At 42.0% G+C, this 18,770-nt stretch overlaps 2 protein-coding genes across 5 annotated transcripts in view; both read left to right on the top strand.

The window, feature by feature from the left end:
- The window catches only part of LOC110366885 (endothelin-1), a 34,212-nt gene extending 32,898 nt beyond the window's left edge, over positions 1-1,314 (top strand). For all 3 annotated transcript variants that reach the window (XM_036130525.1, XM_036130524.1, XM_036130526.1), the window contains one exon: positions 1,154-1,314. In XM_036130525.1, coding sequence (XP_035986418.1) covers positions 1,154-1,256 — 103 coding nt within the window. In that variant the 3' untranslated portion in view covers positions 1,257-1,314. The remainder of the gene's footprint in view (positions 1-1,153) is intronic.
- A 6,822-nt stretch (positions 1,315-8,136) lies between these two features.
- LOC105917460 (transcription factor E2F3) lies at positions 8,137-18,431 on the top strand. 2 transcript variants are annotated; one of them, XM_036130506.1, is made up of 9 exons: positions 8,137-8,412; positions 11,083-11,361; positions 11,437-11,483; positions 11,560-11,606; positions 13,860-14,046; positions 15,867-16,022; positions 16,194-16,308; positions 16,431-16,578; positions 18,345-18,431. In XM_036130506.1, the coding sequence occupies exons 1-9, from the start codon at positions 8,236-8,238 to the stop codon at positions 18,368-18,370; spliced, it is 1,182 nt and encodes a 393-aa protein (XP_035986399.1). In that variant the 5' UTR covers positions 8,137-8,235; the 3' UTR covers positions 18,371-18,431. The 2 variants fall into 2 exon arrangements, with proteins under 2 accessions (XP_035986399.1, XP_035986398.1); XM_036130505.1 differs by having other exon boundaries at positions 11,542-11,606.
- Positions 18,432-18,770: the final 339 nt, after the last annotated feature.

Here is an 18,770-nt window from a genome sequence, read left to right as displayed (position 1 = left end):
CAGATTCCAGTTTGTCCATGTTAATAATAAATCTTCCTCAAACTCTAGGGTCACTTGTGGAGTACCACAGGGTTCAGTCCTTGGACCAATTCTATTTACTATATATATGCTTCCGATTGGCAAAATTATCAGACAGCATGGGATTCATGTTTCATGAATTGGCGCTATATATAAAAAAAATTGAATTGAATTGAATTGAAAATGAGAACTATTCATCTCCATCATCTTGTTTTAAGTGCAGGATGTCTAATTATCTTATTTTAGGGGTAGAAATTCTCATTCCATTGGCAAATAATCTTATTTAGCTGCTCAAATGAAGGAAAAATATACAAATTTTAAGAAAATTTTACTTACTTTTAGGTATCCTTTTGGCAGTGTGGCCACTAGCAGAGGCATAAAGAGAAAACTTGACCGAGAAAATCGCATTTTTCAGACAAAATGGGAAGAAGAGCAGCTCTTCAGCGAATTCAAAGGAAAACCAATGTGTCTAGTTTGCTTGGAGACATTATTAGCCGTGAAAGATTACAACTTAAGTCGACATTACAACACCTTGCATAAAGTTAAATATGAGAAGTACACTGGAGCTGCCAGAGCCACTGTAGTAGCAGACCTCAAATCAAAAGTATGTAAACAGCAGCACTTTTTATTAAAATGCATTTATTTTATACACAGAAACTACTTGCAATCAGTTTTTTAAGCAAACATTTTGTTCTTTTTTTATATGAAGCAGTTCAAATTCCTTTTTGCAAACGGTTTGCCTTTTGCTTAAGGACATATTAAAATGCATTTATATGCAGAAAATATTGGTGCAGCAAACATACAGATATAAATTCATATATAATTTGTTCTTATTGAGAATCATTTGTAGCGTCTTTCATATCCAATTATTTGAAATGCGTGGTCATGTGGCCCTCTAATGGTCATGCTGAAAACAATTTGGCCCTCTTTATCATGGAAGTTGGCCATCCCTGGTCTAAGGCAATGCAAATAAATATGATTTTCAGATTTGTGAACCTTCATTCTGTGTGAAAACATCAGATATGGCATTTCTTAAACTCGTTGGCTCGGTCTGGAGAGGCATGAAGACTGTGATGTTTAAGCTGCTTTATTTAGTCGAAAAAACTAAAATAAAATCTGTGTTTTTTGCCTCCAGGGAAGGGAACTCTGCTGTGAAGAGGAAGGCTGAGAAACTGCAGAGCTACAGAACGGCATTGTGGGAAAAAAGAAGCCGGCACGCTCTCAAACACCAGACCTGAGACTGAGGCGGCGCCCCAGTAACTCCAGCTCTTCGCAGTGGAAGTCCTTAAAGTATCTAAACTAACTAATATTGGACCCTTTGGATCGTGGCGGCGGTCCGGTCGTGTGCAGAGACGATTTTTTTATGATTTGATGATGATTTGATGACGACGTTAGAACCGGAGCTTTGAAACACTGACAGGCTTTAGCTCAGAAAATGTATGATGAACCTGTGACCTCTGCGTTTATTCCAGAGACTTTTCATACCAGAAGCTCCACAACACGCTAAAACAGAAGCTTTGTCCTGAATCAACCTCAGTGACATTTTGTCACATTACAAACATAAACTTCAGCACGCTGGGCAAGCAGAGTCCCTATTTTGGAGTCCGTCCCTATGCCAGGTAGGAGCCAGAGCAAAAAACGTGCATGAGAGCAGATAAAGACTCAAAACGCCGTGCGTCATTCCTCCTCACAGTGAAACACGACAGGAACGCCACCATGCAGAGACGATGCTTTTCCTCTGGAGAGAAAGATAAGCTTGGCAGGGTCGATTCAAATATGGATGGAGCTGAATGCAGGAGAAAAACCTGCTAGAGGAAGATTATTAAGATACCGATGTGTTAGAACGGCCTAGTCAAAGTCCAAACTGGAAAATTGATGCTGACAGACACCCTGCGTTCAGTCTGACCTGAGCTTGACCTGCTTTCCTGAGACGAACCCTGGTAGGGAGTCGCACCCGTAACCTCCTCTAAACGTCGACTCTGGGGACTAAAAACATCCATTTCACCCATTTTAGATCATTTTCCTTCCACTTCGTAGCCATGCAGTAGTTGGAGTTGATTGATCACATAAAATCCCAATAAGACGCGTTAAAGTGTGCGTTTGCCGTGTGACAAAATGGATAATAAAACTAGATTTGATGGTCAGAAAATAGGGTTTTATTCCACTAGAGCAGGGGTGTCAAACTCATTTTTATTTGGGGCCACTTTGGCGTCATGAAGTCATTAAAAGGGCCGGTTGCACGTATATAGATGATACTTTTCATTTCATAATTTCATTCTAGTTCACATAGAAGTATAAAAAATGTACAGTAACATAAAAGTAGCAACCTCAGGCCAAGTTTATACACTTTATCTGCAAAAAAAGTTGATATTGGGGTGAGTTACACTTACAGGAGGCACAGTTTTAGCCACTTTATACACTTTAAAAGGATACATGCCTCTACTTTATGACATGATATGCCTTTTTTTTGGCTCTTGAGGGCCGGATAATTTACCTTGACAGGCCGGACTCGGCCCGCAGGCCTTGAGTTTGACACCTGTGTACTAGAGTGAAAGGGCCAAAGATGAGACTGCTGGAAAGTTCCTATCCTTAAGGAAACAGTAAATTTTACCATAAATCCAAATACCTGCTTGGCTACTGTGTCACTGTGGTTGATTGGTAATTAAAATATGTGCATCTGACTTTCCATGAATATGCTTTAATGTAGCGTTGATTGAACGGTCAGCTGTTTGCACGGTGCTGTGGATCCTGTCTTAAAAAAAAAGAAATATATAGCAGCTCTACAACAAACGACTAAAAATGGATCTGTCTAAAAAGCAGCAATTTCACCAGCAAACAGAACATTTAATGTCAGCCGAGTGAGTCGCAGTCAGTTCAGATTCCTCAGAGGAGAAAAGTTGGCCCTGAATGGACGTTTTACTGACGTACCACAAAGATCAGAGACTTTCACATAAAGCCAGCTGTTAGAATCCAAAGTGTCTTCTTTAATAAGCTGTTCTTTGGACTTTGGCTGCTTTTTCTCAGTTTGTGTTGAGTCTTTGTTGCTCGTTGCTCTCCTGGAAACGTTTTAATTAAATAATTTCCTCAAAGCTGCAGCCTGTCGTCTCCATCTTGGTTCTGTTTGTTCTAAGCTGCACGACGTAAATGAAGCTCCTCTGTGTTGGGCTCGACAACTCTGTGCCAAATCTTCATTTTAACAGAAACATGTATAGCATTTAGAAAAAAATGTCATCTTTATTCCCAGAGGAAATAATAAATTACAAATAAAACCAGCTCCTTCGATGATTGATTGTGCAGTAATCAGTTTAAAGAATATTTTTCAGCTGTGAGGATTTTACCTGCTGTTAGAGTTGCAGACTCATTGTGTGAATATGAATAATATTGATGATAATATATCTGTCTGTAAAGATATTTTTGTGCAGCTTTGCATAATGTTGTGTGTTTGGGTTTTTTTTTCATAAATGCATGCGTCAACACAGCAGGAACCGCCTTTTGCTGTTTGTTTGTGTTTGCACCTCTACTTTTTCCCTCCAACATGTTAGAGCATCTCTGAAAAATAATGCACACGCGGATGGCAGACTGTAAAATAAAGTATTTATTTCATGTCTAACCCTAAAAAGCGTCTAAAGAGCCATTTTTCCTACAGCCCACCTGAATTAAACTGGTTTCAAAGCTGCAAATGTCCTAATTTTCGACATAATAAAAAAAATATTGATTTGAAATTAAATATTACTGGCACGTTTAGCATCATTCTGTTGTGAAAATTAAAAGCAATTATTCCAAGAAAAAACTGCTTAAACCTGCATTTATTATCATTATTACATCTAAATACCATAATAAATATATAATTTGTTGCCAAAGTTATTAAGAGCCACTGTGGAAGGTCCAAAGAGCCACTTGTGGCTCCAGAGCCACTGGCTGCAGACCCCTGATCACGACAGATGCTAGAATATTTAATCATGTTGAAGAGTTTATGGTCAACTCAATGACTGTCAGATGCAGGAGTACTGTGGCTGTAGAAATTGGCCATCGGCGCGGTGGGCCAGCGGTTAGCACTGGGTTTGAGTCCTGGGCTCAGCGGGGGTCTTTGTGTCCAGTTTCCCCTACAACTAAAGACATCCTGGTCAGGTCAGCCATTAGTGGCGGCACGCTCCATCTGATCTACAAAATATCATTTTATGTATAATGAAATTATGACTACTGTGATTTTTGAAGTGATTTCTAGAGTGATTCTTTTCAAGCTGTATGCAAAAGAAATTTTGTTCTGTACGCACTTTGTGCATACAAAATGAAAATAAAGATATCTATCTATCTATCTATCTATCTATCTATCTCTCTATCTATCTATCTATCTATCTATCTATCTATCTATCTATCTATCTCTCTATCTATCTCTCTATATCTATCTTTCTATCTATCTATCTCTCTATATCTATATCTATATATCTATCTATCTATCTCTCTATATCTATTTCTATCTATCTATCTATCTATCTCTCTATCTATCTATCTATCTCTCTATCTATCGTTCTCTCTCTCTCTCTCTATCTATCTATCTCTATCTATCTATCTCTCTCTCTATATCTATCTATCTCTCTATCTATCTCTCTATCTATCTATCTATCTCTCTCTCTCTCTATCTATCTATCTATCTATCGTTCTCTCTCTATCTATCTATCTATCTCTCTATATCTATTTCTATCTATCTATCTATCTATCTATCGTTCTCGCTCTCTCTCTCTATCTATCTATCTACCTATCTATCTATCTATCTCTATCTATCTATCTCTCTCTCTCTCTATCTATCTATCTATCTATCTATCTATCTATCTATCTATCTATCTAATGACAAATAACAGCATCTTACCTTAAAAAAAGGGACCTGTGCTTGAGGTGTTTGTGCTGGTTGTTCAGTTCATACGCCGTAGTCCATTACAGCAAAAATAAATAAAATCAATGCTTTGTTTTCATCTCAGATTCATTTAAACAATTCAAGTTGAGAAAAAAAGTTCAGGATGGCTTAAATCAGCTCTCTATTTGGGAAACTTTAGCTCAAGGGTTCCCAAACTTTTCAGCGTGCGACCCCCATAATAACTGTCAGAGATTGACGACGCCATTTTGACGAAGGTTTTTTTTTCTTTATGGGGGGAAATTATCAGAACAACGTTTTAATATTACAAGAATTAAGGAAGATTTTTGTAAAAACTCCTTCACAAAAACGCAGCCTTTCCCCTGCATTAAAAGGAGGAATGTGGAGCATCTTGATTTCAGTTTTACTTTTAGTTTTCTTTTTAGCACACCAGCATTAAATCATCTCCAGACCCCCTCCACCCCACCCCCCACTTTAGGAACCCCTGCTTCACCTTGATGATAACCTGAGCCTGAAACACAAACACTGACTGGGACAGTTGTTGGAAAAACGTGTGCCTGTTTAGTCCTGCGCCGTCTCAGTCCTTAAAAAATGTTTTTTTTTACATTTAAATTGAATTTTAAGAAAGAAACAACGAGCTGCCATATAATCCTCATCATGTTCCAGCTTGGAATAGACTGAAGAGGAAGAGGTGCTATAAGGAGAGAGATGAAGAACCCTCCCAGCGTAGACCTCTTCTGAGTCCCAGCTGACATGAAACTAACGACCGGAGCATTGATCATGTCTGCTGAAGTAAGACCAGGACTTCTTGGCTCTTTTGGATCCATTCCCACCAAGAAATAAAAAAGGACCATAAGAATTATAAAATCAGCGGGTGGGGTATGCACGTCTTACACTGTTTCTACACAGGTTGAGACCGTACACTGCAAAAAACAGAACTAAAAATAAGTAATATTTTCTCAAAATTAGTGCATTTATCCTTGATTTGAGCAGGTAAATAAGATTATCTGCCAATGGAATGAGTATTTTGACCCCTAAAATAAGACAATTAGATATAATGCACTTGAAATAAGGTAATGGAGATGGGTTCTTCCTATTTTAAGTGCAAAAATCTTATTCCATTGGCAGATTATTTTATTTACCTGCTCAAATAAAGTATAAATACACTCATTTCAAGAAAAATTTACTTATTTTTAGTTCAGTTTTTGCAGTGTACCCAGCGTACCGTACCTCACTAAGCCATCCAACTGGTAGTAGGAGCGTCAAGCTTTCATTTAATTTCTAGAAAATCTCTGAAGACCTTCCAATTGGCATCTGACAGCCCATAGTTGGATCCAGACGCAGTTTTTTGTTATATAGATTCATGAAGTGGGACCAGGAAGTAATAATTTCTTCTCTCGCAAAACAAACTGAGTCTTCAGCAGTAAAACCAGCACTATCATTACCTTTAAAGCTGTCAAACTGGTTTTTAACAAAAGCTGTATGTACATCCTGACTGCTTAAAGAAACTTGAGGTGTTTTCTCTCTGGCATGAAGTCTCCTGGAGTCTTTAAGATCCAAAGCATATTACTGTCATTAAGTTTTTAAGTAGACGCTGCTCCGCGGTAATAATCCCCTCACACCACAGGGCTGCATGCTTCACATTCATCACGCTGGAAGCTGCTGGAGGAGCTCTCAGAGACGCGTGGTTCCTCACAGGGAGGCGGACCATCAGCAGACCGTTTAATGGCGGACTGGATCCATCCGCAAGGAAACTTCTGTCATCATCAGAGCCGAAAAATGACCAACTACTGCCTCCATCAACATGCAGGAGTCAGGGAAACCAGAACAAGTGATGATGGAGACGTTTACTGCTCCAAACGGAGCGGCCGGTTCCGACACAATGCCGCCATCTGGTGGTCGATCTGCATCACAGCAGTCAGCCTTAAAGTTAAACGTGACTGCAGTTTGGATGTCAGACCTTTAATTTGCCTGGAAATTTATTATTTTTCTAAAGAGATTTCACAAGAGCCGATCTTCCATTGAGCAAGGCAGTAATCATCAACCTGGTTGTCTTTAGGGAGGATTGAAGGCGGGTAAAGTTCTTGTTTGGTCCTCAAACTGCCACAGATGTCGGTTAGCGCCATCTAGCGAATAAAAAGCAGACCTACACCAAGATTGGGATATTTTGGTGATGTCTGGATTCACACTTTGAGGATTTAACTGTCATGAGTTAAAATCCACGCAGACAATATGTGATAGAAGATTCATTTATTCATTACAGGTTTATCTTTTCTTCAATGAAATTTTAGTATTTAGATTAACTCCAGTCATTGCTCACTAGCTCCAACTTTTGATACTTGGTTGCTGTTGTTATGTATTTGATAAATGTTGGAAAACCTGAACTTCCCTTATTGGGCCAGGGGTTCCCAAACTTTTCTTGGCGGCCCCCCTGTGATTTAAAAGAGAGTTTTTGCACCCCCCACCAACCAATATTTTCGACAGCTGAACAAAGAAAAGTCGACTGCAGTAAAAATGTAATTGTTTCAAGTTTAACGTTCTATTTTACTGTGTAATTGAATTCACCATTGCCATAATTGTGTTTATTGTCCTTTACAAATGAAAGAATGGAAGGATACTTAAGAGGATGGAATGATGCTAAAATGGAAATAAATGTATATATATATATATGTATATATATATATATATATATATATATATATATATATATATATATATATATATATATATATAGTGGCAGAAGCTGATCTGTAAACTATAAAACCACCATTAGTTGTGCATCTAATGATGCTTATATAGATAAATCTTTTATTTGACATTATCCATCCATTTTCTAACACGTCTATCCCTTGAGGGGGTGCAAGGGGTGTCATGTTTTTGGACTGTGGGAGGAAGCCGGAGTACCCGGAGAGAACCCAAGCAGGCACAGGGAGAACATGTAAACTCCTTGCAGAAAGCCACTGTGCAGCCCTATTTGACATTATATTTAACTTTTTTTTTGACATTTATCAATAACCTTTTGAATATGTCTGTTCGTTTTCCATCAAACTATATTCCTAAACCTTTAAATTGTTTCACTCTCTGAAACTGCTGATTAAATAACTTCAGTTTTACCTCTTGATCCAGTTTCTTTGTAAAAAAAAAAAAGTATTCTGTAAAACTCAACACTGTGATTCTGAAGTACCCTCCTCACCAGCGGGGGGCGGTAGAGCGCTGTATAGCTGTGTGCCAGCCGCCATTAGACAGTAGAAGAAGAAGACACCGAAGTAAACAGACCTCACGTGGCGGCGGGAACCTGGAGGTGTTTTTGTCTCTGAAGTTTTCTCCTCCGGTCCTGCAGCTCCATCATGATCCCCGCTGCCGCTCCCGGTCGGGCTCGGAAGAACGGCCCGCCGGTGTTCAGCCTGATGGGAAAGTGCGTCGTTTCCGGGTGTCCGAACCGCATGGCCAGCTTCAACCGGGGCGTGTTGAACCGGGCACCGAAAAGGTTCTTCAAGTTCCCCTCCAACCCGAACCGGGTCAAGGTGCGGAGACTCCGGGAAGTAGCCTGAACCCAGCATTACCGTGGGGTTTTTCCTGTGTTTTGGTTCAGTGTATTTCCTGGTGGGGGGGGGGGGGTTAAACTGTGTTAAATGTCTGTTAAATCCGTTTTTATTTCATAAACATTCCCACAGACCTGGAGAAAAAAAAGTACGGAAACCGTTTTGTGTCAAATCCAGAGTAGGAATCGGGATTCTGTTCGCATTTCCAGGATTTATTCCTCACCCCACTGTCCAAAACTTACTAATGTCTTTTTCTCGGTCTACATCCTTCCTTACGTCCTACCATGTTTCCTTCTATCCTTCTTTTGTGTAGACCGGCGTTGTGTTCCTTTCCTTCGTTGTATCCTTCCATCCTTCCTTTTGTCATTCTTTCCTTCCACTCTTCCTTGTCCTCATCCTTCCATCCTTTCTTGTGTCCTTCCATCCTTTTTCTTGTGTCCTTCCATCCTTTTTCGTGTGTCCTTCCATCCTTTTTCGTGTGTCCTTCCATCCTTTCTCGTGTCCTTTCATCCTTTCTCGTGTGTCCTTTCATCCTTTCTCGTGTCCTTTCATCCTTTCTCGTGTCCTTTCATCCTTTCTCGTGTCCTTTCATCCTTTCTCGTGTCCTTCCATCCTTTCTCGTGTCCTTTCATCCTTTCTCGTGTCCTTTCATCCTTTCTCGTGTCCTTTCATCCTTTCTCGTGTCCTTTCATCCTTTCTCGTGTCCTTTCATCCTTTCTCGTGTCCTTTCATCCTTTCTCGTGTCCTTTCATCCTTTCTCGTGTCCTTTCATCCTTTCTCGTGTCCTTTCATCCTTTCTCGTGTCCTTTCATCCTTTCTCGTGTCCTTTCATCCTTTCTCGTGTCCTTTCATCCTTTCTCGTGTCCTTTCATCCTTTCTCGTGTCCTTTCATCCTTTTTCGTGTGTCCTTCCATCCTTTTTCGTGTGTCCTTCCATCCTTTTTTGTGTCCTTTCATCCTTTCTCGTGTCCTTTCATCCTTTTTCGTGTCCTTTCATCCTTTTTCGTGTCCTTTCATCCTTTCTCGTGTCCTTTCATCCTTTTTCGTGTGTCCTTTCATCCTTTTTCGTGTGTCCTTTCATCCTTTTTCGTGTGTCCTTTCATCCTTTTTCGTGTGTCCTTTCATCCTTTTTCGTGTGTCCTTTCATCCTTTTTCGTGTGTCCTTTCATCCTTTTTCGTGTGTCCTTTCATCCTTTTTCGTGTGTCCTTTCATCCTTTTTCGTGTGTTCCTTTCATCCTTTTTCGTGTGTCCTTTCATCCTTTTTCGTGTGTCCTTCATCCTTTTTCGTGTGTCCTTATCATCCGTTTTTCGTGTGTCCTTTCAATCCTTTTTTCGTGTGGTCCCGTTCAATCATCCTTTTTTCCGTGTGTCCTTTCATCCTTTTGCGTGTGTCCTTTCATTCCTTTGTTTCGTGTGTCCTTTCATCCTTTTTCGGTGTGTCCCTTGTCACATTCCTTTTCGTGTGTCCTTTCATCCTTTTTCGTGTGTCCTTTCAAATCATCCTTTTTCCGTGTGTCCTTTCAGTTTCAATCCTCTCTAAGCGGTCTTCCATCCGCTCTAGGTCCTTTCCATCCTCGCTGTCCTCCTTCCTATCCTGCTCTGGCCATCCTTCCTCCATCCTCTCTGCTCTCTCGGCCTCCTATCCATCCTACTCTGGCCTCCTTCCAGTCCTCTCACGGCCTCCTTCCATCCTCTCTAACGTCCTTCCTTCCATCCTCTCTGGCCTCCTTCCATCCTCTCTGGCCTCCTTCCATCCTCTCTGGCCTCCTTTCATCCTCTCTAACGTCCTTCCTTCCATCCTCTCTGGCCTCCTTCCATCCTCTCTGGCCTCCTTCCATCCTCTCTGGCCTCCTTCCTCCCTCTCCAGCCTCCTTCCATCCTCTCTAACGTCCTTCCTTCCATCCTCTCTAGCCTCCTTCCTTCTATCCTCTCTGGCCTCCTTCCATCCTCTCTGGCATCCTTCCATCCTCTCTGGCATCCTTCCATCCTCTCCAGCCTCCTTCCATCCTCTCTAGCCTCCTTCCATCCTCTCCGGCCTCCTTCCATCCTCTCTAGCGTCCTTCCTTCCATCCTCTCTAGCCTCCTTCCATCCTCTCTAGCCTCCTTCCATCCTCTCTAGCCTCCTTCCTTCTATCCTCTCTGGCCTCCTTCCTTCTATCCTCTCTGGCCTCCTTCCATCCTCTCTGGCATCCTTCCATCCTCTCCGGCCTCCTTCCATCCTCTCTAGCCTCCTTCTATCCTCTCCGGCCTCCTTCCATCCTCTCTAGCGTCCTTCCTTCCATCCTCTCTAGCCTCCTTCCATCCTCTCTAGCCTCCTTCCATCCTCTCTAGCCTCCTTCCATCCTCTCTAGCCTCCTTCCATCCTCTCTAGCCTCCTTCCATCCTCTCTAGCCTCCTTCCATCCTCTCTAGCCTCCTTCCTTCTATCCTCTCCGGCCTCCTTCCATCCTCTGTAGCCTCCTTCCATCCTCTCTAGCCTCCTTCCTTCTATCCTCTCCGGCCTCCTTCCATCCTCTCTAGCGTCCTTCCTTCCATCCTCTCTAGCCTCCTTCCATCCTCTCTAGCCTCCTTCCATCCTCTCTAGCTTCCTTCCATCCTCTCTGGCCTCCTTCCATCCTCGCTGATGCATGGACTCCTTGTCGTTGCTCCTCAGGTGTGGCTGGCGGCGCTCAGGGAGACGGACAAGGACCCGGCGGAGCAGCACATCATCTGTGAGGACCACTTCCTGCCGGAGGACGTGTCCAGAACCGGCATCAGCAGCGACGCCATTCCCGTCATGCCGCCGTACCTGGACGGGCCGCGGCGCCTGATTGGTTCTCTGACCGGCGACTCCCTGGAGGAGGAGGAGCAGTGGTGGAGCGGAGGCGGGGATAACGAGGATGAGGAGGAGGGTGAAGAGGAGGCTCCCCGTGCCCCAGAGCCACCGCAGCAGGTCTGGAGTCAGTCTTTACCTGTAAACGGCCGTGTGACTCTGGTTAGTTACTGACGCGCTCCGCTGGTTCTGCAGAATCCGAGCAGAAGTCCTGAGAACCCGTCGGAGCCGAACGTGAACAGGTAACGCGCGTCTGCGCTCCGGCGTTTCAGAGTCTGAGCCAACGACACGCCTCCTCAGCTGTTTGTCTTCCTGCAGCGACTTCGCTCCTGAAAACGAAGCAGGCGGCGGGATCATCAGAGAAGGTGAGTCTCAGTAAAACAACGAACAACCTGCCATGTCTGAGAAACAAACCCAGTGGCCTAGTCAAAGGCCGCTTGGTCACTCTTAGTCCTTCATTTTGTCTTTTAGCCGTTCAGAGGTGTTCTGGATTGTTTTCCTGCTGCAGAACCTAAACTTAAAGGAGCTATAAGTAGTGATGACCCCTAGTGGTTAAAGTCGGAACTTCACGCAGAACGCCTTTAAACGAGACCCGCCATTTACTCAACGATGCGTCGCTGCTGTGAGGCTGCGCTGAATTTTTACTCGGCTCTTTTTACAAGATAAAATACCAAACGCTGCGCTCTGTGTTGGGAACTCTCGTCTGATTGGCTCAGGAACCAGGAAGTAAACATGGGCTGCACTCAGACCGTACCTCTAGGTTTGAAAGCAGAAAACGTGACTAAGGCTTTATTGATGGAGGGGACTGATTGTTTATAGGGAATGTTACTAGCATCCAATGATTTAGGTTAATCTTACAGTAAATATCTTACTTATTGCTCCTTTAAGACCCCAAACGGATCAATCTGTTAACTTCCTGGTTCTGTTTTTGTTCTGGTCCTGATTCTCCCGGATTGACACGCTTTCCCAGGAAGCTGCAGCTAAAGCCTCATCACCAGCTTGGATGTCTGGCTGAACCGAGAGTGCAGCGAGGAAATTTTCTGAGTAATTAAAGGAGACTGTGAAGGCGTGCGAAAAGTCCGCTTAGACAAGGCAGGTTTATTACTAAAGGACTTTTCAGTAGAAAGACGATTCAAAGAGCTGAATATGAACAGAAAAAAGCAGAGGAAAGAAAAACTTTAGTGGAATAGTAGCGGCAGGTCAGATACAGTTTAAAAAAAGACAATTTGGACTCAAACTTGAACATTAACATTTAAAGGCAACTCTAAATAAACAGGCATTCATTTCTAAACCACTTTAGAAATTCTGGATCTCTTCTCTATTGGTCCAAAGATTTATACTTCAGTTTTGTTTTTATTCAGCAGTAGAACACCAAAGGGTACGTTAATTAAACCAGCCATAAAACTGTTGAAACTGGCGTCTTCTTTTGCTAAATCCCATATGAGACAGAGAAAAAAACATTTGTTTAAAATTTCCCAGCACCTAAAGAGCAACGGAAATATTTTTTAGATGCTCTGAATGTGTAGCTGCGACTGGTCAGTTGATTTTATAGTCACAATACAAGCTTTTGTTTTTGGGATTGTCACATTTTTATGTGCTGGTGAAGATTCTCAGTCATCCAGGTCATGGTCATTCCAAAAAAAGTAAAAAAACAAAGCAACTGGACTTGTTTTCCGTAGTTTGAAGAAGTTTCGCTTCCTCTCCAGGAAGCTTTCTCAATTCAAAAAGTCTGGAGTAATGATGAGTACCAAGCTTTATACTACTGGCAAACTCCTTGTTACAGAGGAGTGGACCAGTTTCGGTCCAATCTGCTGGCTTAATGACTTCAATGACCGCCCATTACTAAGGGGTGGACCTGTTACTGTTGAATTTGCATGTTATCTAAGCCATTACAAGGCCCTTGTTTGGTCAGTAGTATAAAGCTTGGTACTCATCATTAGACTTTTTGAATTGAGAAAGCTTCTGGGAGAGGAAGCGAAACGTCTTTAAGTACGGAAAACAAGTCCAGTTGCTTTGTTTTTTTTTTTACTTTTTTTGGAATCACATTTTTATGATACCTTTTTTATTTCAGGTTTATTTTGTGTCAGATTTTTCCTTGGTGTTCCTTTTGGCCGCTGGGATGTTCTGTTTTTTAAGGTCCAGTGTTGACCATGAAAAGCTTTAATGTGACAATATTGTAATTTGTAAAAAAAAAAAAAAAAAAAGCTTCTATGTGCAGCTGTGGTTAAAAAAAAGGCTAAAATAAAACATTTTTTAATTCAATTTTATTTTGCTATCAATTTTCAAACTAAAAAATTTGACACCTTAATTTGAGATATCAATGCAACTTTAGGTACTATGTGGCTAAAAACATTTGTTATTCAAGGTGATTTGAACATATCGCGATATATATATCATGTATCGTCTTATAGCCCATAGATATCGGGATATTAGATTTTCTTCATATCGCCCACCCCTAACCTGAGCTAGAGCAGCATGTAGATGTAGAGGATTTTAAAAATGGCCTAAATCTAAGATCTAAGGACTTATTAGTATTTTCTCTCTGTAGTCTTTCTGATCACGTTAACCTCTGCAGCCTGGAGGTCCGGTTCTGACTCCCGCTGCGGTTCTGTGTCCAGGTACTCCTCTGTCCGGGCTCACGCGGGGCTTCCTGGAGCTGCTGATGGCCGCTCCAGACGCCTCGGTGGACGTCAGGGAGGCAGCAGCCAAACTCCAGACCTACACACGCCGAGTCCACGCCATCATCGACGTCCTGCTGGGGATCGGACTCGTCCAGCGGGACTCTGATAACCGGGTCAGGTGGATGTAAGTGGCTGAGATCGGTTTATATAATAATATAATATAATATAATATACGTCGAGACCGAGGGAGCGCTCGGCTCAAACATTTAAGTTAAGCAACGCTGGACGAAGCGAAACATTTTAACCCGCTACCCAACAGCAGAGTACGGCTTAACGAGCCGTCGTACAAAGACATGCTCCCTTTCCGTACCGTGGAGCGCAAAGACGGGATTCTCGCTAGCGCTTTTCAGCGTAATCGAGCGTTACGCTGAAAGTTGTCAAAGTTGCGCTGAAGTTAGTGCGTTACGCTCACTGTCAGTATGACACGGATGTTTGAGAGCAACGTGGAAAAGTCAGCAAAGTTCTTAAACGTGCGTCAGCGCAGCTATAAACCGCCCGAACCACGTTAGCTAACGCTAGCTCCTGTTAGCTTGGCGTACAGTAGGGCTGGACGATATAGAAAGAAAAAACATATTGATAAAATAAAAGTCATATTATTAACAAATTCAAAACATATATTTTAAGTGCAGCCCTGGCCATTTTATACTGTTGCTTAGAGACTTATTTTTACATACAGAACACAAACACTGAATTCAAACTCAACCCTTTATTCAACCAGCTTTTTACCAAAACTGCAAGTTTTTAAAAAAGTAAAAAAAACCGCGTGCTCTCTGAACCCTTTGAAGAAGGTGGAGCTTGGTTCCCGAGTCTGTGTTGTGATTGGCTGAGAGGATGTAATGACTAATATTAACATACATGGCTAAAATGCAACAGGAAGGAAAACTGTTATTCTATTGAACTTTTTATTGCCCCTTTTTTTCTATCATTTTTTCTATTATTAAGTCTATCGATCGATATATATCGTTATTGAATTATCGCCCAGCCCTAACGTACAGCCCGTCACAACGCTCCGCTGTGGGAATGCATACAGAGAAGTAGCGTAACGACAGAGTAGTGCGTGCATTGCAGCCGCCGCTAGCCGTCCATCGTTACGCTGAAATAAAATCCTGGTGAGGACCCTGAAAAAGTCGGTAAAAATGACGTACAGGACTGTTTTTTTTAACCTTCTTTTAGTGATATTTAAAGCCTAATTATAATAATAATATATGCAGCTTAAAGTGCTGAGTTTCATTGTGACTATTATTTTCTGCAATGTAAAAGCTATAAAAATTACATTAGCTTTGCTTTTTAAGAACATTTTCAACCTTAAATCTACACCGCTATATATATATATATATATATATATATATATATATATATATATATATATATATATATATATAACCGCCCAGCCCTGTCATTTAAGATGCAAGTACAGAAAATATTTAATTCATCTTCTTCCTCTGACTCTGTCTGTTTGCTTAAAGCCCCGTTTATGCTCGACGCGTTTGCTACGGTGTTTTCTACTTCTACATATAGAGGGCTGTAGTACGCTTGGCATAGGAGCTCAACACTGCCCCCTGGTGTCTAGGAGAATAGTGCTGCATATTGACCTGAAAGACCATATAATGTATCTCTAATTGAGCTAATGCTTTGGTCAGAACATACCCAGTGCTGCTTTATTATTGACAAAGATGAGCTTTATGTTTATGTGATGATGTCAAATCTGTTGTATTAACGGCTAAAAACAAAATGTGAACATTATTTGTACACTTTTGTATTTCTAAAGTGCTATTTGTCTTGAATGAATCAGCTTGTAAATGATCGTTGTCCTTGGTTTGTTTAGGGTTTACACAGCATTAGCTTTATTGTCTCACATGTTCTTTCCTTGTTTGCACACAATGTGGAAGTAAAACTACATTACCAAGTTATATGAAAATCCTTTTTTTCTCTCTCTGTGCTCAGAGGAAGCGGTCCCATCTACAGCTTCCTGTGGAGGGACACGCTGAAGTTCCTGACGATGCTGCAGAGGCTGAAGGCCATGGAGGACGAGCTGGACCGCATCTTTAAAAGCTGCGCTCAGCAGCTCTTTGAGCTGACGGAGAACCAGGAGAACTCTGCATATCCTTCCGAGCATCTTTACGATCTCACCGCAGCAAATGCTTAGTTACGATGCCCGTCGTCCCGATCTCCAGATCCACATGGAAAACCTCCCCTGGCTTTATGAGGGTCTGGGTTTGTTGTTTGCTGGCAGACAGAAGCAGCGTTTTGTTCTCTAACTCGTCTTTTCACGCTGGCCTACGTCGGCTGCGACGACATCCGCCGCCTCAGAGACTTCCAGCAGCAGACGATGATCATCATCAGATCGCCGCCGGACACCAAGCTGATCATTCCTCCTCCTGCAGAGGTAAAGGGAGCCGGCAGGGAGAAGCAGCCGATGGCAGAGACACGGATTTGGTCACTGCCCGGGCTTACAGGCGAAACGTGACCGTCGTGATAGATTGAGGATTTCACAGCTGGTTGTTTCAGGACGGGATCCGGATGCAGCTGAACTCGGAGAACGGACCCATCGTGGCGCTGACCTGTGACGGGGGACCTTTGACCTCTGAGCCCGCAAACAGCAGTAGGGTCTTCTCAGCCCTCGAGAGTCGCATCCGGGTGTCCAGGAAGAACAAAGGTACCTCGATTAAAAAAAATCAGAACGTTGTTGTTGTTTTTCTACAAACTGAGCAACGAATAACTGAGTAACAGCTGTCACCACATTTTAAATTCCACATGTTTCATATGAAAACATCTGGAATCACTTTGGAGTCCCGGTGCTTCTGTATAAATAGGAAAATCTTTGAAAGGTGGAGTCAAATTATGCACAGGGAATTATTTCTGCCTTCAGCTCATCTAGAGCTGGGCGATATGGACTAAAAAATAAATCTCAGATTTTATCATACCAAATCCGATTAATCGATTTTTTTCCTTCTTTTTGTTTCATAAAAAGAAATTAAGGAAATTATTTTAAAACCTTGCTTTTTATGTCAAGTATTTCGTCAGGGAGTTGACCTGAATTCAAAGTGCAACTAAAAACAAGCTGAGAAACATGGTTATAAAACAAGATGGCAGCCGTGCCATTATAAACAATGAAAATATAACAAAACATTTGCTGCTAGTGGTTTTACACATTGAGCTAAGAAGAGGCTTCACTGCACTTGTGAACTTCAAACTAAGTTAAAAAAAATAAGTAAATAAGTAAATGAAGTACCTCGTATTATGGTAAAAAAAAGTTTCCACTTAACAATATTTTGACAATATATTTGCCTAAACATATATTCAGCATCACATGCTGTTCTCTTCATGGAAACCCAATGAGTGTATTGGCAAAATAAAATCCAGATTTTCCAAAAATGAAATCTTAAAGAATTGTAAATTCGAATTAATCGATTAAATCGATTTATCGCCCAGCTCTAAGCTCATCTGTGTTTTTTACTCTGGAGTCTTCCTCTTACTTCCTGCTCTTCTTCCTTTTCCTCTTGTCAGTAAACCATGTAAACTCTGTGGGGCTGCTGGATAAAATCATCGTTAAATTACGTATCGGTACTTTTAGTAGCTGTGACTGGAAAATCACCTTTAAAAACAAAATGACACGTTTTTGCTACATTTTCTCCTTCCACTCAACTTTCCATGAATATTCCTGAATGCTGCCTTTGGCTCTGGCTCTCAAAGAAACGCGTTTTATGGGGTAACACTAGAATTCAGATGCAGCGTATGCCTGGGGTCCGTTCTTCGTACGTCGCTAACTCAGTTAGCTGGATTTGATTGTTGACGATTTGGGATGATCTTGGATTGTTCGGTTCTTCGAAACTCATCTTGGCTTAAACCTGCTTGCTAACAGGCTTATTTCATGTAAACAGGATTAGATCGCAGCTTTATAAGTGGAGGATTTAGGGAAGTCTGTCGTATCCATGTCCATTTTTACGACTGCAACCTGTTGCGGAAGATGCAAGAATAATTAATAAAAGCTTTTCGAATGAATCCCGTATTGAGCAATTTTGGCCATGCTGAACAGCCAATAGCAGCGCTGCTGATCATTGTTTCTACTATCGATACATTTCCCCTTTTAAACAAACGCATGAACGCGCAGTTGTCTCAGATAACTCAATCCAGCCATACTAATCATAAACAACAGGTGTGTTCAAAGAACCCAATTAGCCCGATCAGGTTTAGCCGGATGAAATCATCTTGGATGTGTCATTTGATCTTGGATGTTTTAAGCAACGTACAAAGAACGGACCCCTGGGCTGTGCATAAAAAATGATGCAAAGATTAATATCGATGTTTTTAAAAAACATCATTTATTTCTCTTTGCTGCTTTTCGTCTATTGCCCGACGTTTAATATTGAAGCTTAAAAGGGAAACTGTTCAGACATTTACGTTTTCTTCACCCGCCAACAGCGGAGAGCAAGAAGACGGCGATCTAAGAAGAGGACGGACGGTCGGAGGCGGGACGCTGAGCGGCTGCAGGTAGAATGAGGAGTTGATGGTTTCATGGAGAGATTTCTGTTTGTTTTAGCAGAAATGTCGGTTAATTGCTGTCTGGGTGTTTTTTTTTTGTAGAGCTGTGATGGTGCTGATGGGGAAGAGGAGGAGGAGGAGGAGGAGGAGGCCAGCCCGGTGTTACATCTAGCTGATGGAGACCTGGACTGACCAGGTGGACCAAGCATTAGTTCTGCATCTGGACTGGGAGCAGAGAAGAACCGATTTAAGTTTGGGCGGCTCTTGGGAGACCAGAGGGTCGTCTGATGGACGATTGATACTAAACCGACGCTGAGCCTTCATCCAGAGCTGAGGAGCACACCATCATCATGAGATCTGTCGAAG

Source organism: Fundulus heteroclitus, unplaced genomic scaffold (genome assembly GCF_011125445.2).
Source record: "Fundulus heteroclitus isolate FHET01 unplaced genomic scaffold, MU-UCD_Fhet_4.1 scaffold_36, whole genome shotgun sequence".
Lineage (NCBI taxonomy): Eukaryota > Metazoa > Chordata > Actinopteri > Cyprinodontiformes > Fundulidae > Fundulus > Fundulus heteroclitus.
The sequence above is the reverse complement of the archived record's forward strand: the minus strand, read 5'-3'. Positions and strand labels throughout refer to the sequence as shown.